The sequence below is a fragment of the Callithrix jacchus genome, chromosome 11, assembly GCF_049354715.1.
Source record: "Callithrix jacchus isolate 240 chromosome 11, calJac240_pri, whole genome shotgun sequence".
Taxonomy (NCBI): Eukaryota; Metazoa; Chordata; class Mammalia; order Primates; family Cebidae; genus Callithrix; species Callithrix jacchus.
The window spans coordinates 67,846,213-67,870,626 of NC_133512.1; the positions used below are offsets into that span (position 1 = coordinate 67,846,213).

The following is a 24,414-nucleotide window of genomic DNA, read 5'->3' on the forward strand; positions in this document are numbered from 1 at the left end:
ATACTGATGCTGTGCTTTAAGGACACACATTTTTCCTGAAAATATACAACCTTTATTAATGCCAAGGCAACTTTGAAAATTAAGTAGTTAGCATTCAGTTGTGGTGATGTTTTACTTAATTTTATCTTTATTTAACATAAAAATTAAGGTATTCTTGGAATTGCATATCATTTCTGTTTTTCTAACTTTAGAGGCCATAACAAAGTTTTGTGATATACACACTAATACATATATAAAGGCCTGAATAGTACATATGTATATATATCTCCACACATATTTATATCTGTTTCAAATGGATATTCCCTCTTATGATATCTCCAGGAACAAGGAACCATGTATGTAAGTTTGGCATGACCTCTCTTACATCAAGTGATATGAGTTGAAGCCAACAGATATTAAGAAGTAAATGCATGTTCTTCACATGTACCCCAAAACTTAAAATGCAATAAAAATAAAATAAAACAAAAATACAAAAAAAAGAGCTCAGTATCACCAATCATTAGAGAAATGCAAATCAAAACCACCATGAGACACCATCTCACACCAGTCAGAATGGCTATTACTAAAAGTCAAAACATAACAGATGCTGGCAACCTTTCAGAGAACAGGGAACATTTATACACTATTGGTATGAGTGTAAATTAGTTCAACCATTCTGGAAAGCAGGGTTGTGATTCCGCAAAGAACTGAAACCAGAACTACCATTCAACCCAGCAATCCCATTACTGAGTATATACCCCCCCAAAATATAAATGATCCTACCCTTAAAAAAGAAAAAAGAAGTAAATGAGGCATGAGGATATAGAAATATAAATATGAGCTGTTTTTTAAATCATGACAAATTTGCTGAGAAATAAAGCAGAAGAATAAGACAATTAACTCAGGGTCAAGTTGTGTACACACACACACACACACACACGCACACACACACAGGCATATCTCAAAGATGTTGAGGGTTTGGTTTCAGATCACCACAACGACAATGAAGCAAATATTGCAATTGAGTGACACAAATATTTGGTTTCCCAGTGTGTTTAAAAGTTATGCTTACTATATACTATAGTCTCTTAATTGTGTGATAGCACTTTGCCTAAAAAATGTACATACCTTAATTAAAGAATAGACTCTTTTAATTCATAAAATGCATAAAAACCACTAATGATCATCTAAGCCTTCAGCAAGTCTCTGTATTTTTGCTGGTGGAGGGTCTCGCCTTAGCATTGATGGCTGCTGACTGATCAGAGTGGTGGTTGCTGAGGGTTGGCTGGCTGTGGCAACTTTTCAAATTGGACAACGATGATATTGTCCACATTGACTGACTTTTCCTTTCACAAAAAATTTCTCTGTAGTGTGCAGTTCAGTTTGAAAGCATTTTACTCATGCAGAACTTTTAAAATTGGAGTCAGTTTTCTCGAATCCTGCTACTGCTTTATCAAATAAGTACATCTAATATTCTATTTCCTTTGGGTCACTTGTGAACAACGTTCACAACATCTTCACCAGGAGTAGATTTTATCTCAAGAAACCACTTTTTTTGTTCATCCATAAGAAGCAACTACTCATTTGTTCAAGTTTTATCATGAGATCGTAGCAATTCAGTCCCATCTTCAGGGTCCACTTCTAGTTCTCTTGCTGTTTCTACCACATCCACGTCTGCTGTTAATTCCTCCACTGAATGCTAGAACCCCTCAAAGCCATCCATGAGGGTTGAAATCAACTTCTTCCAAATTCCTGATAATGTTGATATTTTTATCTTTTCCCTTGAATCACGAATGTTTGTATTGGTATATAGAATTGTGGATTATTTCAAGAAAGTTTTTAGTTCAGTTTTCCCAGATCTGTAAGAGGAATCACTATCTATAGCAGCTATATTCTTACAAAATGTGTTTCTTAAATAAGACTTGAAAGTCAAAATTAGTTCTTGATCTATGTGCTGAAAAATTGGAAGTTGTATTAGCAGGCATGAAAACACATTAATCTCCTTGTAAATCTCCATCAGAGCTCTTGGGCAACTACATACACATCCAGTGAGCAATAATATTTTCTTCTAACAGTAAGTCTCAACAGTGAGCTCAAAATGTTCAGTAAAACATGCTGCAAACAGATGTGCTGTCATCCAGGCTCTCTTGTTTCATTTATAGAGCATAAGAAGAGTAGATTTAGCATAATTCTTTTTTTTTTTTTTTTTTTTTTTGAGATGGAGTTATGCTCTTGTCACACAGGCTGGAGTACAGTGATGTGATCTTGGCTCACTGCAACCTCGTACTCCCAGGTTCAAATGATTCTCCTGCCTCAGCCTCCCAAGTAGCTGGAACTACAGGCATGTGCCACCACACCTGGCTAATTTTTGTATTTTTAGTAGAGATGGGGATTCACCATGTTGGCCAGGCTGGTCTCGAACTCCTGACCTCAGGTGATCCACTCGCCTCAGCCTCCCAAAGTGCTAGGATGACAGGCGTGAGCCACCATGCCTGGTTGGTTTAGCATAATTCTTAAGGATGCTGAGATTTTTTGAATGGTAAAAGAGCATTGCCTTCCACTTAAAGTCACTAAGTGCATTAGCTACTAACAAAAAAAGTCAGCCTGTCCTTTGAAGCTTTGAAGCAGGCAATAACTTCTCTTCTTCAGCTATGAAAGTCCTAAACAACATTTTCTTCAAAGACTAGGCTGTTTTATCTACATCGAAAATCTGTTGTTTATTATAGTTGGCTTCATCAATGATCTTGGCTTTATATTCTGGATAACTTGATGCAGCTTCTACATCAGCACTTGCTGCTTTATCTTGTACTTTTATGTTATAGAGATCCCTTTTCTCCTTAAACCTCATGAACCAACCTCTGCCAGCTTCAGGGACCACTGATTATAACACTATAATATCACTATATTCACTATATCAGTTAAAATGATCACTATAACAGATATAATAACAATGAAAAGGTTTTAGTATTACCAAACTGTGACAGAGACATGAAGTGAGCAAGCACTGCTGGAAAAATGGCACCAGTGGACTGACTTGATACAGGCTTGCCCCAAACCTCAAATTTGTAAAAAATGTAATAAAGAAGCATGATAAAATGAAATATACCTTACACGTATATGAGTACAGGCTTACCGTTTTACAGTGGAAGACCTTATACATTATTATATGCTAAAGGTGAATGAGAGGATTCTCAGATGAGGAAAGCTTATAGATACAAAGGATAATTGAGAAAGGATAATTGATAGAGGTCTTTAAGAGAGGAGGGATTGAGAGAGAGATGGAACACAGGTTTCTGAATTTGACAAGTAGGAATTAATTTCCAGAAACATTGCTGTCCACATTTCATATGTACTCTCAAGTTAAATGACATCCCACATTTTCTAGTGTGAGAAAACCTTATTAAATGAATAAAACGTTCATCTTGGAATTTTGGTACAGGCATGCAATCACATCACATCATGGAATACTGGGTATCCATCCCCTTAAACATTTATCATTTGCATTACAGACAACCCAATTATACTTTTTAGTTATTTTTAAATGTACCATTATTATTTACTCTATTCCTCTTGTGCTATCAAAAACTAGGTCTTTTTCATTCTATTTTTTTGTGCCGATTAATCATTTCTACCTCTCCACAAACCCCCAACACTACCTTTCCCAGCCTCTGATACCTTCTCTTATCTCCTGAAGTTTAATTATTTTCATCTTTAGATCCCACAAATAAATTAGAACAGGTATTTGCATGTTCTCTATCCACTAATAATGAGTATAAATGATAGAAGTCAACCACCTTTAACTCAGACTTTTGAGTATATTCGTATTTTATTAAAACAACAGCATTTGCATAATAATTGTTTATGCTAAGGATATATGTGGACATATAAGCACTCTAGAGAGTGCTTATATACATAAAATAGTGTACATATGTACAATATATATTTTTCACCATCTTCAAATATGACTTCAAATGTGTGTGGATAAGTTGAGAAACACATTCTAACTTCCAATCCATTGCCTGCTGTGCACACAACCACCCTGTGTGAGTGATCTACAGCCCACAGATATTAATAACAAAGATAATTGTTTATTGTTGTTATCTAAAGTTGTACATGCAATACTAATTCCAGAGCCAGAAAATTAATGTTACATAATAAATTTATCAACTCAGCATTTCCCTTTTCACAAAAAAATTATCTTTCAAATGGCCAAGGTTTAAAAATGAAACTTGATAGATTTAGTAAAATATAAATGTTCAGTACTCTTTGAAATTCTATATTTGAATGCAACTTTTTAAAAAAACATATTTTTTTAAAAAGAAGTTCATCTGTAACTTTAAAATATCAAAATGACAAACATAAAGGAAGAACACAAGAAAGAAAACACAAAAGGAAATTAAGACTAACAGAAAATAACAAAATGACAATAGTAAGTTTTGTCTTACCAATAGTTTTAAATGGAAATGAATTAAACTCCCCACTCAAAATACATAGTGTGGCTGAATGCATAAAACACAAAACCCAACTATATGCTGCCTATGAGAAATTGACTTTATATTTAAGGACACACATAGGCTGAAAGTGAAGGGATGAAAAAAGTTATTCCATGCAAGTGATTATCAAAAGAGGGTATGGGTAGCTACACTTAGATAAGACAAATAGGCTTTAAGTCAGAAAACTGCCTCAAGAGACAAGAAAGGATACTATATAATAAAAGCATCAATCCAGCAAGAATTTATAACAAAGATGTACGCCCACAACATCAGGGCATCTAATTATGTAAAGCAAAGATGAATAGCACTCAAGGGCCAAATAGGCAGCAATACAATAATACGAGGAAGCTTGAATACTCACTTTCAATGATGGATAGAATATCCAGGCAGATAATCAGTAAGGAAACAGAGGACTTGAACAACACTATAACCAAATAGACTTAAATATATCAAGAACATTTGACCCAACAGAAATAATACACATTTTTTCCTCAAGTGCACATAGAACATTCTTCAGGATAGATCATGTTTTAGGTCACAACAGATTATTAACAAATTTAAGATTGAAATCATACCCACTCTCCTTACCACAGTGGAGTGAAACTAGAAATCAGTAGCAGAAGGAAATAGTCTCTATTTGCAGATGACATGATCTAAACATAGAAGACACTAAAGGACTTCCAAAAGCTCAGTAGAACTAATAAATTCAGTAACATTACAGGATACAAAATCAACATTTGAAAAATTAGTTATGTTTTTATACACTAACGACTAACTACCTGAAAGGGAAATGAGGAAAACAATCTCATTTACAGTAGCACCAAATAGAATACTATGCTTAGGAATTAACTTGACAAAGAAGGTGAACTTAACAAAAGAGTATTGCACACTGAAAACTAACACTGTGATGAAAGAAATTAAAGAAGACATCAGCTGAAAGACATCTCATTTTAATGGCCTAGAAAACTTAATAATGTTAAATTTTCATAGAACCTAAAGTGATCTTACAGTTTCAATACACCCCCTCATCAAAATCCCAGTGGCATTTATAATAGAAATAGAAAAATATTCCAAAATACATACAAAACCACAAGAGACCACAAAATAGTCAAAGAAATCTTGAACAAAACAAGACTAAAGCTGTAGACATCACACCTCCTAATATCAAAATCTTTTACAAAGCTTCTGGTAATCAAAACAGTATGGTACTAGCATAACGACAGACATTTAGCCCTATGGAATAGAATGGATATCCCAGAGATAACTCCATGGAGGTATGGTCAGCTGATACTCTATAAGGGTGCAAAGAATACACAACGGGGAAAGGATAGCCTGTGCAACAAATGGTGTTGGAAAACTGGATATTGACATGCAAAAAAAGATGAAATTGGACCCTTATCTGACACCATTCACAAAAAACAACTCAAAATGAATTAAAGTCTAAAATTTGAGACCTGAAATATTAAAACTCCTAAACGAGAGCAGGGAGAAAGCTTCATGGCTTTGATTTTGGTAATGATTTTGTGGATACTACACTAAAAACACAGGTAATAAATCCAAAAATAAGTGAGACTACATCAAGCTAAAATTCTTGTCCATAGAAAAGGAAACAGTCAACAGAGTTAGTAAGACAACTTTTGGAATTGGGAAAATGTTTGCAAACCATTTATCTGACAAGGGGTTAGTATACAAAATATGAAAATGACTCCTACAACTCAATAGCAAAAACCCCCCAATAACCCAATTGAAAAATGGGCTAACAGAATGGATGTTTCTGGAGAAAGACATACAGGTAGCCATTAGCCGCATGAAAAAATGTACATTACTGGTCATCAGGAAATACAAATCAAAGCCAAAATAAGATTTCACCTCTTACCTGTTAGGATGGCTACTATCAAAGAAACAAAAACAGGTGTTGGAGAGAATGTGGAGAAAGTGGAATCTTTGTACACCATTTGTGGGAAGGCAAAACTGTGCAGCACCTGTAGAAAATAATATGGAGGTTCCTCAAATAATTAAAAATATAATAACCATAGCGTCCAGCAATCCTACTTTGGGATATTTATTCAAAGCTGAAGGTAGGATCTTGAAGAGCCCTTCCATGTTCATTTCAGTGCTATTCAGAATAGCCCAGATTTGGAAACAACCTTCATGTTCATTGACAGATGAATGGATAAAGAAAATGTGGTATATACATACAATGAAATAGTAATCAGCATAAAAAAGAAGGAAATTCTCAATATTTGTAAACCTGGATGAACCTTGAAGATATTATACCAAGTGAAATAAACCAATCACAAAAAATATTGCATGATTCCAGTTACATGTGATATCAAAAATAGTCAATTTCATAGATTCAAAGAGTGAAATGGTGATTGCCAGTGTGGGAAGAAGGGAGAAATGGGGAGTTACCAATCAGTGGACATAAAGTTTCAGTTAAGCAAGATAAATAAGCTCCAGAGATCTGCTGTAAACATGTATTTAGAGTTAGCAGTACATTGTACATTTAAATGTGTTAGGATGGTAGATCTCATGCGGTGTTATTGCCATAATAAAATAAAACTTTAGAAATACAGAGAAATTACATCTTGAAAGAAAGTTTGGTGAGCTTAAAAAAGAAACCTAACTCTTTGTTTTCCCCAAGCCTCTTGTTTAATACTAATGTGGCTGCAGAATGCTTCATTTACATTCATAGTTCATCCAGATGAATCAGAAATCATTCAGAGCAATCCAGGTAGGCCTGATGAGGTACAACTGGAGAGCTAATGAATGAGGCTGCAGCAGATACACAGCACAATTTAATGAGGCCAAAAGGTTTGAGAATTAGAACAAAATGTTTGAGTTCTTTTGTGAAATGTACTACTCTTGGGAATTAATCTACCTGATTATGGATAGGTATAGCTTTAAAACTGAATCCATGTTAATCTCCTCACACAGCTGTTCCAAATTAAAATACATTCATTCGCTTTATAATCTTTACCTGCAGCAGTGCCATTCCTTAGGGCTCACCGATGTACATTAGACTTCCTTAAAAAATGATGCCAAAACTGAAATGAACTCTATCATGTAGTCCAAACAAATGAATAAAGGAAAGTAAAACCAGACACAGAGTGGAAAGATAATTCCCAGGGCTAGCAAAATTAAAAATATTTTATTTTCCATAGAATAGTCAAGGGACTGCTTAGCAATACATACACTTTAGATTGCCTAGACAGTTAGGAAATAGTTCTCTGAGTCTTACCTTAATTCTCAGAATTAATTTTAAAAAATGAAAAAAAATTCAAATTAATTTAAAATATTTCAAAATAACTAGTAAATTGAATGAGAACAAATAAGAAAAAAGCATATAGATTTGAAATAACTTTCGAAATAAAGAATACACAGCTAAAATTATAATCACTTGCCAATAAATCCATTTTTGACACTGCATTATCCTTAATGAACTTATTTTAAAGAATTTACCTTAAAAAATGATTGAGAAAGTCTTCTCTATTTTGCTTTCAAATCCAAATTCGAAATAGTAAATAGTTTATAAAATCTAAACCAAGTTACGAAGAGCTGAATATGCAGGTGTGTTTTATGTAGTTAGAGCGAGCATTGTCATTCTTTCAACAGATAGGAAAATGATCGATGGGAAATAATTTATTGCATTATCTACTGTCTCTGCTTGGCTTCTTAACCAGGCAAAAATAAAGCCTTTGGAGGAAATATTCAAACATATGATTATGAAGAAAATTTAACTTGTAACATTTAATTCTATTTAACAAATGGATTGCTTCTGAAAACTTTTGTTTCAGATATTTTGATGCTTTCAACAGTTTCTTGAATTTTTAGCTTTAGAATAGGGCTATACCTTTGTTCATAAAAACCAAGCATTTATTCTGGAGTTACTTTGAATCTGAAAACAATAACTACAATGTAATATGCCCTGCCAGTAGAGAGATCATCAATTTAAAAGATATGTTTTATGTACATGTGTATATGTGTTCTTGTCTCTGATAACATTTATTTACTTTTGTTCCTCATAGAGTAAAATTAATGTTGTCAGTTTATCCCCCAAACTAAGAAATATTTTACCAGACACATCTTCAGATTTGAATAATGTGACTTTAATGCATTTTACCAAATCCTTCATTTAATATCTAAAACAAACTGAATGAAAAATGAGGTTAAGTATTACCTTATGCACAGAGTATATGATTTGACGTAAACTTTATAGCACAGAAAGGGCACTTGAAATTTCAAGCCAAGTTTACTACCTAGAATTGAGATTGCCCATTGTTTGTGTTAAAATGTTACACCCAAAAGGCACTTTTTGCTACTTTTTCTGTGGCTCTCTTCTCTAATTAAGAACTCTGCTCACAGTGTATCTTCTCAGAGGGATTTCCCCCCACTCAGCTTTTCTAGAGTGGTATCTTTCCCCAGACATCCCTGTTATCATTCTCTATTTTAGCACCCTCTTTCTTCCTGGTTTTCTTTTTTTAAATTAATTATTTGTTCACTTTTTATCTGGAGCCACCTTCTCTAATATAAGCTCCACAAAGTAGTTGTATACATTTGTAAGCATAGGAATGAATTCTTAAAGGATTGCATAGTACTTGATGCACGGTAGTTGCTCATTACTAGCAGATATGTTGGTCATATCAGTAAATATGCAATAAATATGCTCCTAAAGTAATCTCTACAAAATTCATAAATGTTAGAAAACTTAAATAGCTTTATTCTTCTTTCAGAAGGAAATCATTAAAAACATTTTTTCCTAAATATTGGAATGTAAAATAAAATTGATATACACGTTCTTATGTATGGCATCTTATAAGTAGGGAATAGTTAAGTGTACATAACAAATGACGGTAATGATGGTATCTTTCCCTTCACTCTAATCAGTCTAACACAGGTTTTCATGAGTATTCTCATTATCAGTGTCAGTGAAGTATTTGACATTTCCCGAGAGAAACACCTGAAATAAATCACCATACAGCTTATATTCTGATCTCTCAGCTGATAATACTCTTTGCAGAACTGCAAGTTGTTTGGAAATTCAACGGGCCTGTAGCGTATTCTTCCTTTATCTAGTACTATAAATGCATATAAAGAAAAAGGAAGCCTCAAATTACTTCCTTATAATATGATGTAAGAATGATTCATTATAGTTAATGAATTAAAAATAGCATATATGTATGTCATGCACCCATGTGTAAGAACGTAAGAGAAATATTAACTTGGTTCTTGAGGAATGTGTATGCAAAACTTACATGACTTCTACACTCTGTTGTCCTTTATGAAACAATTTTTCTGTTGTATTTACTTGAGTAAATTGAACAGACATTGATTAAATTCTTGTCTCCATCACGCTCTCTAGCAGATCTGTTGGCCATATTTGTAAATTTGCAATACAGAAAATTTCGTATAAATGTATCTATGTGTACATAATGGCATTTAGAAAATATTGACCTCTTTTTGTTAGAGTTTGTTGCTAAATATGATAAAGCAAATTAAATTTGCTCATCTAGGAAGGTGTTATTTTGAGTTATTTTAAGTTCTTCTTGAGGCATAAAAAGCTAAAACCCTACTAGTAAAATATGTTACCTCATTGAATACTAATAGTTTGACTGTAAAGGACCAACATTATCATCATCATCATCTTCATTGCCATAGCTAATACTTACTGAGCTTATAATTTCCATATATTAATGCTTTATATTTACTGTTTCATTTACAACTAGGATAATAATATGATAATAATATAATCATCACCATCAGCCCCATTTTGGAAAGAAGAAAAGCAAAATCAGAAAAGTAAAGTAACTTGCTAAAAGTCATGAGGCTACTCAGTGGCAGAGTCAAGATGGTAATCTACAGTCTGAATTCCAAAACCTCCTGCAGAACGTGCCTGACTGGCCATCTGTCTGTGCCTTTCTCTGGGCAGCTCTGTGGCTGTGCTAATCATAGTTTGCCCACCCAGGAGCCTGCCTTCAAGCCAGACAGCAAGACTTCCCCATAGGGACATGCTCCTCACAGCTTTCACAGTCTAAGATGGATCACCAAAACTTTGCAGGCTGCAAGTACCTTTAAGATCATTGGGCTTTATAAAATAAAGTGTGAAAGGTGAATTTGGACACTTTTATTTATTATATAATGCTATAAAACTGGAGATACAGGCCAGTCAAATGCCCTGGATTCTGATGTATTTGTGAATTGTGGAAACCACAGTAGAATTTTACCCTAAAATATTCAGTCCAATCTCGTATTTTCGTAGGCTTACTGCCAAATATTTTAGTATACAGAGTAGATTAATAAAACCTATTTCTGACTTCATTTTTCTAACATGATTCAAAGGCTGAAGTTTTTATTTTAGTTTTATTGGCTTTCTTAATCGACTCATTCCCATTATTCTTTGGAGATTTGTCTATTGTAAATTACAGTTGAACTCTGGGTAACTGATAATTGTTGAGGTGACAGTTTCCAGTAACTGGTTTCTGCTGGGAAACAAATTCCTATGGCCTTTTAAAATAGGTTGACCCTGTGGCTTTGGAAAACTCTTAATTGAAGTCAAGTATTTTCATCTTCAACAAACAAAACAAAACAAAAAACAGATTAGCAGAAGTCAGAACTGCAGGATAAAGTTACAAATCAGTGGTGTGTAAGGAACAAATCAGCAACACATTGTAAATAGCCAAACTGCTGTTACTTTAAAGTCTTCTCAAATCAAGTAGGCCAGGACTATAATGCCAACTTTGAATTACTGGAATTATAATGTTCCGTTCAGAGGAAAATTAGCTTTTGAAACAACTGAAAGTAAAATTATGTAAGTTTATAACTATTAAAAAGCCACAGGAATTTAATGTTTAAGTTTGTTTGTTTGTTTATTTATTTATTTATTTCTGGAGACAGAATCTCACTCACTCTGTTGCCCAGGCTGGAGTGAAGTGGTGTGATCAAGGATCGCTGCAACCTCCCATCTCCCAGATTCAGGCAATTCTCCTGCCTCAGCCCCTTACGGTAGCTGGGATTACAGGCATGAGCCACCATGACCAGCAAATTTGTATTTTTAGTAGGCATGGGGTCTTGCTGTATTGCCCAGGCTGGTCTCAAACTCCTGTGCTCAAGTGATCCACCAATCTCTCCCTCTCAAAGTGCTGGGATTACAAGCATGAGCCACCACATCTGCACTTAAGTTTAATTTTATTACATCTGCTCCCCAAATTACTATTGCTTTTTATGATTACAGTTATATAACTATACATGAATCCAGAATTATAAGACTTTTTAATTATCTAGGACTAATATAGTACATAAATAAGCATACTAAGTATACTTTGCCTAAAAAGTTGTTTAACTCCAGTAAGCATGTCTGCTTATTTAATATTAAATAAAAAGATTAAGAATGTACAGTGATGTCAGGATAATGAAACAGCCCAAATTGCACAATGCAAGACAACTAGTAGCCCAGTTCTGGTCCTGCTCTTACCACGCACTGTAATGACCTTATCGATGTGTTGGGTAACACCAAAGTCTGTGTACGATCCCTCTGGTAAGAAGCAGAAACCACTCATGTGTCTATTCACTTGTTTTTCATTTAACAAAAATGTTTGTTTTCATTTATCTGTAAGGCACTACAGTAGACACTAAATTGTATAATCTTGGAACTTTTAAAACCCAACCCAAAGTTTATTCAATCCTGGCTTCCCACGGTATTTCTGTTGAAGACCTGTATTTCAGCATTAGGAAAAATATTTGTCAAAACCGTCTGTTACTGTATATGTATCGTGTGCCTATGATGAAAATTTCATAGAAGCAAACATTTTGAAAGAGGAGCCTATCTAAAATCATACATGTTAGTTGAGAAACATTTAGCGAATTTTCTAGGAACATTTTACTCAGAATAGAAAATTTCATGTGCATTTGTTATATGATCCTAGTATTGTGATTATGAAAGTACTACTAGGCAAGAGAAAAGGAATTTTTTCTCTAGAAAAGTTGCTTAGCCTAGATGTAGACATGCTCTAATGTAAGTGATTTGCTTAAGTGAGAGTTAAGATGAACTGTTTAGCTTGTGTGACTACCAGGTAAGCATTTTAAGTTATTTTGTGTCTTACTTTGTTTTATGCAAATGTATTTATAAGAACTCTACAAATACACATCTTTGTGAATGTAATGTACCTTAAATTTTGAATTGTGCATATTTCAAATAATTACTTTATTTTTCTATAACTCCAAAACTATGACTAAACAAGAACTGTAAGTTTAAAGGAGTGAAAAGGAAACATCAGAAGAAGTGGGATATCAATCATCTCTATGAACTTTAGGATTGGAATTTAGTTAGTTTGGTTGACTGTTCCACATGGTGGCAGTAGTATAGTATGGAATAGGAGGAATGAAACCATTACAATTCCAAGTGGAAAGTTATGTACACAAAGATTCTTTTAAATTTAATCGATACATTGTATATATGCACTATACAATATGTGGTGTGAATGTTTGTGAAATCAGTGAAGTTAAAATTCTTATGTAATTAGCCAAAATGTACAAAGAAAAGACAAGTTCAACAATGGCATGGCACTAGGGAATGAAATTTTTTTTATGTTGATTTTTTACTGTCATGTAAAGAATGTGTGTACCAGGTACTACAATAGATCCTAAGTTTTGGATGACTTATATTAAACTTTATATCAACCGAATATATATTTATAAGGTCATTAGAGAAAGCCCTGAGATTATATAATCTATAAAATCATTAAATACATATGTGCATATGTGTTTTTATGTGTGTATGTATATATACATACATATATATAAATCAAAGATAAAAAATAATCTATTAAATTTTGTAAATATTGTAATGGTAAGATATTTGTATAAATTATAAAAAAGAAGGTTGCATTTGTAATTAAGATTTTAGTAAATACTTGGAATAAAATTTCAGGAAAATAATGTCTTTAAAAATCTCTACAACAGGGCAAATGAAAATTGAGAAAAGGGGTACAAATCATACATTGATGATATGGGAATGATTCAGTTTAGTTAATGCAGCTTACATTTAAGTAGCCAAGAACCTATTTGAGAAAAAGAACAAAGAGAGGTTAAAAAAAGAGTTTATCATGTTTTAAAAATCATAATTAAAGCTGACAGAATGTGCGCTACCCCCAGCCTTGATCCCAAATACCTTAATTTTGACAACCTCTGAGGGTTCCCTGTGAGCAAACTCATGGAAGGTAAGTGAAACTTTTATAGCAAAATAAATAAAGCAACAAGCTTCTTTTTGTTTTTTGGCCTAGTGTTTATTTGGACTATTGGAATGATAACATCAGTCAAATAATCATATGTGTTGATCTAAGTGTAGCCTCGATGTTATTAGAAATGCTTAGCTTCCTGAGATATAGATGTAAGATTCATTTCGTCTTGTTTATTTTTTTTTACTGTAAAGTATTTTATGAAAAATGTTTTACTAGATCATTGTTGTGGTAACAGGAACTTCTAGACAAAACCATGCTTTGACTGAAAATTTGAGGTATGGGTTTAAACGTTAGTTATGAGGGAGATCCCCTGATGCTTTCTGGAGCATCTGGACTTTTTTCCCTGACTTGAATTCATTTGATGATTGTTTAGGATATGGATTTAAATTGAATTATCAGTTAGGGTGGTCAACCTGCTTATAAAAATATTTCCATTGAGAAGTAAACTCAACTCTGTAAGCCGTAACCCTATATTGAAATGTATTGACAGACCCCACAAATGGGCCAAATGATGAATTAAAGAAAATGAAACCATTGTATTTGGATTGGGAATTTCTGGAGATAGATTGAGAGAGAAAGAAACCAACTTCTATCTTTCACTTAGAACCAGTCATTTATTCTTACAATTTGAGATATTTAAAACTCAGATTATGTTCACCATGGGGCCTCTTACGTAACCAGCTAAGGCAAACCTAGGTGATGTAAGAGTGGCTCACCTAAAACCTTACAAATGAAACAGCAACTTCCCTATATACATTTCGGGGGCAGGGATTGTTATAATGTGATCTGTGTGGCCAAAGTCAATGAAAGAACAGAGAACATATGTGAAATCTCTTTTGAGATTTGTGCTCTGAAATCATGAGCAATAGTTAAAAGATATAAAACAATTAGAAAATGTCAGTTCAAATAGTCAACATGAATTAGGGAAAAGCTCTTAACATAGTTCAATTTGGAATTTAAACTCATGGAAAAGTGATTTTCTGCATGTCTATTTTGAGAAATAGCTAAAATGTTGAGCTGAGAGTATTAGTTAGATTACTAAATTAGTAAAAATAAATATATGTAAAAATCATTTTATTAAGTATAAGTTGAATCATGGAACTTACTTTCTATACTTCTACACTATTTAAATTCAATGGCTTTCAATAAATATTTAAATTATAGAAACTCTTAACTTATTTAAAAATATTTGCATACTTTATAGCATGTTAGGAACAGTAAATATTCTGTTTCTATTTAAAAATCCTGGAAGCTTAGAATATTTATTTATATGTGTCAGCCAACTTTTATAGAAAGTAAGTAATATACTAACAATATAATCATATGTGCACATCCTAAATATTTCCATGGTGTGAAAATAGCAAACCATCACAAAGTTTAATTGCCTTAAGCAACTTTAAAGTATAATGACCTTTCCATATACTTTTTCATCAGCTCATACCTATGAAATTGGAAAATAAACTTTTTTGCAGTGACTAGCTTTGTAGATAACATGTTATAACCCAGGTGAAGTGAGGTCGGACCTGAAAGATTTCTTTTATTTTGTATTTTTCTTTTTTTTTTTTTTTTTTTGAGATGGAGTTTCGCTCTTGTTGCAGTGCAATGGCATGATCTCAGCTCACTGCAACCTCTGCCTCCTGGGTTCAAGCGATTCTCCTGCCTCAACATCCCGAATAGCTGGGATTACAGGCATATGCCACCATGCCCTGCTAATTTTTTGTATTTTTCGTAGAACCAGGGTTTCACCATGTTAGCTAGGCTGATCTCAAACTTCTGACCTCAGGTGAGCTGCCTGTCTTGGCCTCCCAAAGTGCTGGGATTACAGGTGTGAGCCACCACATCCGGCCAGGAAAGGTGTTTTTTCTATGAATGAAACATTAGTCATGCTCCTGCCTGAGGATTGGAATGTGGAACAGAAGACTCAGGTACAAATTTAAATGTAGCAACTGACATTTATGTTTAGAGTAGGTTATGTGATTTTCCTCTGGTGCCTTTCTGAAGTCTTTACTGGCCTCAGTTTTTCTTATCATATTAATCAATTGGAAAACATGCTTTTCAATAGAAATTTTAGCTAGTTTGTCCATTCAATTAAATTTTAGCCTAAAGAATACCTCTTTTTCAATTCATCCAGGTACGTGTATTCACATTTTCAGTTGGCCAGCACAATTATGACAGAGGACCTATTCAGTGGATGGCCTGTGAAAACAAAGGTAACAAATCTGTTTTCTTGATCATATTTTATAAGAAGAAAAAGAATTTTGGTAGTTGTTTTTAAGTGAACTTTTTATTTAAAGTAAGCGAAGACTGTAGCTTTTATAAGAATCAGGCAAGAGTAAGACTCTGAACATGTTTCTATAGAGAAAACACGTACAAATTCTGACATTAGCATTACATTGTATGAAAATTCAGATATCTGATTAATTTCCATATTCATAAAATATTAAAAGGAATTATATTTAATGTCATATATCAGATATAATCTTACATGAAAAATTAGGAAAGAAACAATATCTGAATTTTGGAAATCTTAAATATGAGAGTATGGCATATGTATATTTTTCTCTGGGTGGTTAAATTATTGTTTTTGAAAAATATACATTCCAGGATAATTCACATGTTGTGCTATGAGCTCATATTATCTTTTTACTGAGAAAGAATGATGTTACTGCGAAAAAAATATGTTAATTTGAAAAATGAACTGTGATACCATGGCAACAAAAAGAACCTGAATTTATTCTGAAAGTTATATTTAAGCAAAGATTTTACATACACATAATAATTATCCATCATGCATCTTTAATAATTTCTCCAATGAAAAAATATTTTTAATGATACCATGTTTCCTATTCCTTTGTAGAACAATACCTTTTTTATAGTATCTAAGAAATGTAGTGAACTTTTTCACAAAGCCTGTGTGTTTGTTGTGAAGATCCATTAATTATTTTCTTAATTTTGATATTTTAGTATTAGCTCAGTTTTGAAGTGAAATATATTATTTTCAAAATAAATACTCTCTATGAGATAAAATATTTATAAAATAAAATAATTTTGTGGCCATTTATTATAAAGTAACATTTATATATGAAAATATGTATATTTCAGGTTATTATTATGAAATTCCTTCCATTGGTGCAATAAGAATCAATACTCAGGTATGATTATTTAAAACTTGTTTAAATTATTTTTTCAAGTATAAGATATTTCTCTTCTGGTTTAAATATGCTCCTTATGGAGAAAATTGGTAAGAATGAAAAGATCTATAACCTTACGCTTACATTAAAATACTGCGTATCTTGGTGATATATTGTTTTTATTTCATTAACATTGCAAGTGTTTTCAAATACCCAAAACTCAGGTTTAAAAAATGAGTATATTGTTATTGTCAGATGTTAAAAACACGGTAGAAAATAAATAAAATCAAAATTACTAACAATAAATTTTATGTAATTTGAACTTGGTTCTACTGCAAATAATTTTTAAAATTTTCTTCAAATTGTAGGTACCAAGTATAAAATTAAACACTAATTATGCTGGACAAATTGTACAGAGACCTAGTTGGAACTTAAATACCTCCCAAATAACCCTTGTGGATCTGTTTATCTATGTAAAATAAAGTTACAACAGGGAGATGATTTTTCTAACATCATTCAATGAAAAACACGCCTGTTAAATAACTTTTTGTATAATGTAGTAATTAAGTTAATTTAAATATTTATTATTTTTAAATAAACATAAATTACTATTAAAATTGCTACTCAGTTTTAAACATAGCTAAGGCTCTGCAAAATAAACAAAGTCAAAATTTAGCATAAATAACATGGCATTTGGGGAAATAAATACGGAATACATTGAATGTTGAAACAGCAGCTGCATTTGAGTCTGATGTCTAGATTTGGCACGGTTTTTCCTTTATTTTTTGATGTGTTTAAATGTAGTTTTGAATTTCAGCCAAACAATCTGTGATATGAAAGAAAGTATTTGGCTGCTTTATTATTTTAAATTTGTGCAATTCCACGCAGTAAATCACAGAGACTTAAATAGTTTAGATTAACATGAAACAATTCACAAGGAACGTATTTCACTTATCATTGGCCATAACACAGAAAAACAATGTTCTGATTGTTACTAGAAAAAAACTGGGGTAGATATATTGTATAAATAATATAAGTCAAATATTGTTGATTCAAAATATGTAGACATACCACTTATGGAGTTCCCAAAATAGAAATTAACTGATTGTATATTCAATCTCAATAATTTTGATTCTATATTAATTTTAACTTTAGAATATTTTTCCTCGGTAATTTTTTTTTCACAGCATTCCTAGTTTTAACCACAACTTTTTTTCTTTTCATAACCAGGAATATTTGGATGTTTTGGGAAGACCAATGGTTTTAGCAGGAGACAAGGCTAAGCAAGTCCAATGGACAAATGTGTACCTGGATGCATTGGTAAGAGGCTGAGTTGTTCAAAGACTGTCATAACAAAAGCACACAGATGATTTCTACTTATTTCTAGATGACATCTCTATTTTCCTTTTCACTAAACCCTCCCCAAAATTTCTTCTTTCACAAGCTTACTTCCTAGAATTTAGATAATTTACATAAAACCATAGACCTGTATGTAGTAGAAAACTACAAATGGAAAGTGCTAGTTTATTGTCTACTTGATCCCTTCATTAAGAATGTAGAATTTCTGACCAGGCACAGTGGCTCACTCCTGTAATCCCAGCACTTTGGGACACCGATGTGGGAGGATCAACTGAGGTCAGCAGTTCAAGACCAGCCTGGTCAACGGGGTGAAACCCCATCTCTACTAAAAATACAAAAAAATTAGCTGGGCATAGAGGCATGCGCCTGTAATCCCAGCTACTCGGGAGGCTGAGGTTGCCATGAGCCGAGATCGTGTCATTGCACTCCAGCCTGGGTGACAGAGCAAAATTCTGTCTAAAGAAAAAATATATATATAGAATTTCCAACCTGGAATGTTGAATACATGGACATTTTTATAAGTTTTTAAATTTTTAATGTAAAAAAATGCTGAAAGTCTTTGTGAATTAGAATCTATTATTGTAGATTTTGCACAATAATTCTGAAGAAAGTATTTTTTAAAGTAGAGGAGCTAGTAGAAGCATGTCTAACCTCCACAACTATAGCTGGATCTGCTAAAACTCAAGATTACATGAGATTAGATAGGGTAGATGTTTACACTATATTGAAATCATCATAAACTTCTTCATATATAAGTATAATCTCTTGTGCTAGATTCAACCTCAGACTTTTTATGGACATATGTCATTGAGGTATTCAAATCTGGTATGAAATAACAAACACATGTTAAATTGTCCATGGCACAATTGGCATTTTGGTAAAGATACGCTATTGTGTTTAAAAGCAGTGGTTCTCAACAAGGGGGTCATTTTGCCCCTCACAGGCCATTTGGAAAAAAATCTCTAGATGTTTTCGATTGCCATGGCTTGAGGGGAGGGGTTGCCTCTAGCATCTAAAGCAAGTTTTTCCAACCCAAGGCCCAGGACAGTCCAACACAAACTTTGAATGCAGCCCAACACAAACTTGTACACTTTCTTAAAACATTATGAGATTTTTTTTTTTTTGGCTTTAAAAAAAAAAAATCTCATCAGCTATTGTTAGTATTATTGTATTTTATGTGTAGTCCAAGAAAAATTATTTCAGTATGGCCTGGGGAAGCCAAAGGATTGGACACCCCTGAGTGGATAGAGGCCAGGGATGCTGTTAAACATCCTATAATGCACAGGAAAACTGCCTACCACACACAACAAAGAATTATTCCTCCAAAAATGTCAATAGGGCCAAAGTTGAAAAATTTTTTAATGTAATTCTTACTTTCCTGACATGAAAGTTATACATAATATTCACACTTAACCTTTATTCAGATGTTTAGTCTTAATGAGAAGACTTTATTAATGCTTTATTGAAATAATATATTTGGAGAGAATCAAAATAATAAGACCTGAAAAATAAAAGCTGATTCAGTAACCCTTTTCCCTACTTGGAGTTCAATGATATGTTGTTACTACTTTTCTAAATGTAATGATGAACCCATAGGGCAAAATGCAGTCCTTTATCATTTGGTTTTTAGAAAATAAACATATACAGGAAGTTAGAAGAAAAATAGGCACTATTAACAGCAGCCTTGCACATTAAGAAAGATAAAAAAAAGCTTGCTTACCTCAAGCCCTAGCTAAAATTACTGTCCAGTGTTCCTTTTAGACATCACATATTTACTTAAGGTCACTTAGTGATCTAAAGCTGTGGTTGAAATGTTGCACTTTCCAAATCCATCACAGGACAGTGTCTGATAGGAGGAGTCAATAATTATGCCCTGTTGTGTTTCCTTTGACTGGAAGTTCATTAACCAGCATGTCTGCATTGCTGGTAAGGTTCTTACTGATAGCACAAATGACATTAGGAGGAAGTGTTGGTTCTAAATGTGCTATGCTGTAAGCTGGAAAAAAAAGGGGGACACATGAATTTGCTATCCAATGGACACATACAGCATTCTTTTTACTGGTTTGAAGATGATAAAGTGACCCTCATGTATTCCTAGTTATTTATCTCTCCACATAGCAGATTAACAATATATGCTGGTCAAAAATAAACAGTTATATTACAAAGGAAAAGGTAAATATATTTCAAGACCAAATATAATGAATAAAATTAGAAAAAGAATTCTGACTTTAAAATAAAGAAGACAATATTTGGGGCAGAGTGGGTTGTACTTAAGAAAATGGAGACATTTTAGCTGATCATATTACTGTAAGGTTTTTGCAGCTGGTAGTGAAAAGTGAAACCACAGAAAGGGGGCATAGCACAAAAGTTGGGGAAGTACTGAGTATCAAAAGAATGATATCTTGGCCATTTTTGGTGATGAAGGGGGATTAGGACAGACTAAGACAGTATTATGGAGGTTTCATTTTAATTAGGAGACAGTGAGGCTCTTTATAAAAAGAGATGTGACAGGAGTTGGGCTCTAGAAAATATTTTTTAATTCCAGAGTAGAAAAATATTGTTTTATTTCTGTCTTATTTTCTAGAGACATATGCAGTGCTCAGAAGTAGAGTACACATTTTTGGTCTTACATTTTTTGTAGAAAAAATTCAACTTGGGCCCCAGTGAGTTCATTCATAATTATCTTAAATCTAATATGTTAGTAATTTAGTAACTCACTTTAGGGTATATTTTACCATTTTGAGAAGCAAATTATGGTATGCCGTATAAATGTAAAAGTAATGCAAAGGAAGCAATTACATCCATATCTACCTTGCCTTAAACCATGGTAGTCTTTTTAAAACTATGCATATAGATTATAACTCTAATAGACACTTCACCAAATCTTTACTGGATTATCTTTTGCATACCAGTTTTATGAATTAATCTATAGCTTGACTATTCTTGAGGTGGTAGGTTTTCATTGGAAATATTTAATTAAGGATGTTTCATTGTCTAATATTCTTGGTTAGGACTTTAGATAAAGAGTCAACATGTATATATCATTGTATTAGTCCATTCTCACGCTGCTGTGAAAAATACCCAAGACTGGGTAATTTATAAAGAAAAGAGGTTTAATTGACTCATAGTTCTCTGTGGCCAGGGAATCCTCAAGAAACTTAGAATCGTGGCAGAAGGCACCTCTTCACAGGGCGGCAGGAGAGAGAATAAGTGCTGAGTGAAGGAGGAAGCTACTTATAAAACCATCAGATTTGTGAGAAATTACTCACTATCATGAGAATAGCATGGGGGAAACTGTCCCATGATTCAGTTACCTCTGGGTCCCTCCCACGACACGTGGGGATTATGGGAACTACAACTGAAGATGAGATTTGGGTGGGAACACATTCACCAAAATATGTATGGTTTGTTTCCTTAATTTTATTTGTTGTAAATAATTTGGTATTTTGGTCTGCTGGAAGCTTCTCTATTATTGTCTCTCCTTCTCAATTCACTCATCATTCTGGTTGAATTTGGGCCCAATTATGAACCACAACCTACATGAGACATTTGCTCTCTGATATTAAGAAATATTTTTAATGTTGTAATGAATAATGATTCCAATCCAACTTTATGAACTTGGTTCTAATTCCAGAACTCTGTTCAGAGTTCATGAGATTTGGATTTGGAATCATTCTTCATGAGAAGATTAATAATATTTTCTCATTTAAAAAAATTCAAAATTTCAAACAATAACTTAAAATTATTTTTTAAAGTGATTTTGTTAAAAATGTAGTTTTGACATGAAATAGTGGTTAAAAATTATAATGGATATAGATGTTAGTAATAAAAAACTCTGACTTGAAAATAACAATTTATTTCAACTAATCTCTATGGATTCATTTAATATAGTTAATGATCTATATGCTGATTGATAGGATGGCATTATTTCTCTTATTTTAAACTCTTCAAACTAGACTTTAATGCTTGCAGTTATCTTTTTTTCATTATTTTACTTTGTCAAAAAGTACTATTTTTATTTGTTTATTTTTGAGACAGAGTCTCTGTTGTTAATGCTGAACAGTGGCACGATCTTGGCTCACTACAACCTCTGCCTCCCAAGGTCAATCAATTCTGCCTCAGCCTTCTGAGTAGCTGGGACTACAGGCATGTGCCACCATGCCCAGCTGATTTTTTGTATTTTTAGGAGAAACAGGATTGCACCGTGTTAGCCAGGATGGTCTCCATTCCTGCTTGTGATCTGCTCGCCTCAGCCTCCCAAAGTGCTGGGATTATAGGCGTGAGCCACCACACCTGTCCCCCAAAAGTACTATTTATTTTGGGGGCTACTTAGAAGTAGTATTGTTTCTTCTGAAGAGTATAATATTTACTTAGAATATCCCAGATATGCAGTATCAATAGAATGTTTCCTTTATTTATCATGTTATTCAACTGCACATTTGTCATTTAGCATGAAGTCTTTAGTTTAGGGCACAAAAAAATAAGAATGAGGCTACAAAAAGGGAAGCCAAAGAAATCACTTAAAATAATATTTTATTATCACTCTGCTTATGGAGGCCCTGATATTAGGTGAATTATCACTATGAAAAAGGGAGAGGACACAGGGTTACTGAAATGCCTACAGGCTGTTGACCATTTGTGTAAGTTGATTATTTTTAAATGTTGAGTATTACTTAAATGTTGCATGCTTCAGTAGCTGCCTAATAGGTCCTAATCATTTCCAAGATATTTTCATTGATTTTTTAAAAATAAATGTCAATAGATATTCAAAATGAGTTACTAGTTTTTGTGGCGCTTTATAAAGTAATATAAAATGTAGTCTCAGATATCAAAGGAATTCTGACAAATCTTAAATTATAATTTTAATTTGCCCTTTCTCTCTGAATCTATTTTTAGGAACTGGGACTTGTCATTACTGGAACTCTTCCGGTCTTCAACATAACCGGCCAATTTGAAAATAAGACAAACTTAAAGGTTAAAAGTTAATTGATAAAATTAATAATAATAAATGACAAACTGTGACGTTGAAGCCCAACATGGATAAGATATTTCCATAAGAAAATACATGCAGTGTAACTGTCTTGTGAGGCCAGAGGTCAAAGGCAACAGCTGCCTATGCGATAACCACCTGGGAAAAAGGAAATGCAGGTCAAACTCTCTGTTGCCCTAGAGCCAAGAATCAGCTTAACTCTACTTAACTATGACCTGATGAGAACACAAAGTCAGACTGGGAGTAATTATATGATAAATGGACAGTAATATTGTGTGCACATTTTGAGAATCCATCTGAGATATTAATGGAGTTTAGAATGAAAAACCCAAATACCAAAAGCATGGTGATGTTTGTATCAGGTGTACATTGGTATATTTATTAAATCATTCCTCTCCAACTCTCAAACAATAGCTTTTTAAAAATTATCTTGTAACTTAAGAATCTGATTTAAATTAATATTTCTCTTTATTTTTTCTATTCTTAAGGTACAGGAAAAATGATTTCATAGAATGCTTAATTTGTATAGCACTGGTTATATTGTCAATGCAATAAAATGCCTATTTAAAAGTATTAAAAATATGTATCTTATTGTTTATTTGTTAAATGCTTTAGATTTTAAATAGGGTTGCATCCCAGTTTTTTAGCTTGATTCAGGAATTTGAGATTTTGAGGTTAAGACTTTTTAATACTAGAAACTGATTTTATAATATAGGTGATATTCCTGATTTGAATGGATGTTTATTTCCAGTTTACGGTTTCATGAAGTCTGTTGCACTTAAGCATTGTTAGATCAGCTATTATATATCTCGGTTGAACTCCTTATTTTAATAAGGTGGCCATAGAAAACAGTTATTTCTCTTTGGGGGCCCATTACCATTTCTAACTATCTGCAGGTTCTAAATATTGTAACTCATGAAGGAGTATTCTCTCTTTCTCATACATGTTCACAAACCTCACTGTGAACTAAGAGATTGCTTCAGTTGGAAAGTTTTTGCTCAGACTAGGATTGATTTGTGGAAAAGAGCATAGTTGTTGACAAAACTTTCTTATTCTGTCTGTACCTACACAAAGTGTAAATGTTTTTGTAATTATGAGATTTGATAATTTTTTTGCAAGCACATTTCAATTTTATTATTTTATTATTTATATAATTCTATTTGAAACAATAATTTTTAGTTCAAAATTTTAACACAATTTTTATCTTTATGTCCCATAGAAGATGA

The 24,414-nt window shown here is 33.0% G+C and overlaps 1 protein-coding gene across 26 annotated transcripts in view; it reads left to right on the forward strand.

Annotated features, from left to right (window-relative positions):
* The window catches only part of CACNA2D1 (calcium voltage-gated channel auxiliary subunit alpha2delta 1), a 500,040-nt gene that overhangs the window by 418,016 nt on the left and 57,610 nt on the right, over window positions 1-24,414 (forward strand). For all 26 annotated transcript variants that reach the window (XM_035253974.3, XM_035253976.3, XM_078342985.1 and 23 more), the window contains exons 13-16: window positions 15,840-15,918; window positions 16,811-16,860; window positions 18,070-18,159; window positions 23,095-23,172. In XM_035253974.3, coding sequence (XP_035109865.1) covers window positions 15,840-15,918; window positions 16,811-16,860; window positions 18,070-18,159; window positions 23,095-23,172 — 297 coding nt within the window. The remainder of the gene's footprint in view (window positions 1-15,839; window positions 15,919-16,810; window positions 16,861-18,069; window positions 18,160-23,094; window positions 23,173-24,414) is intronic.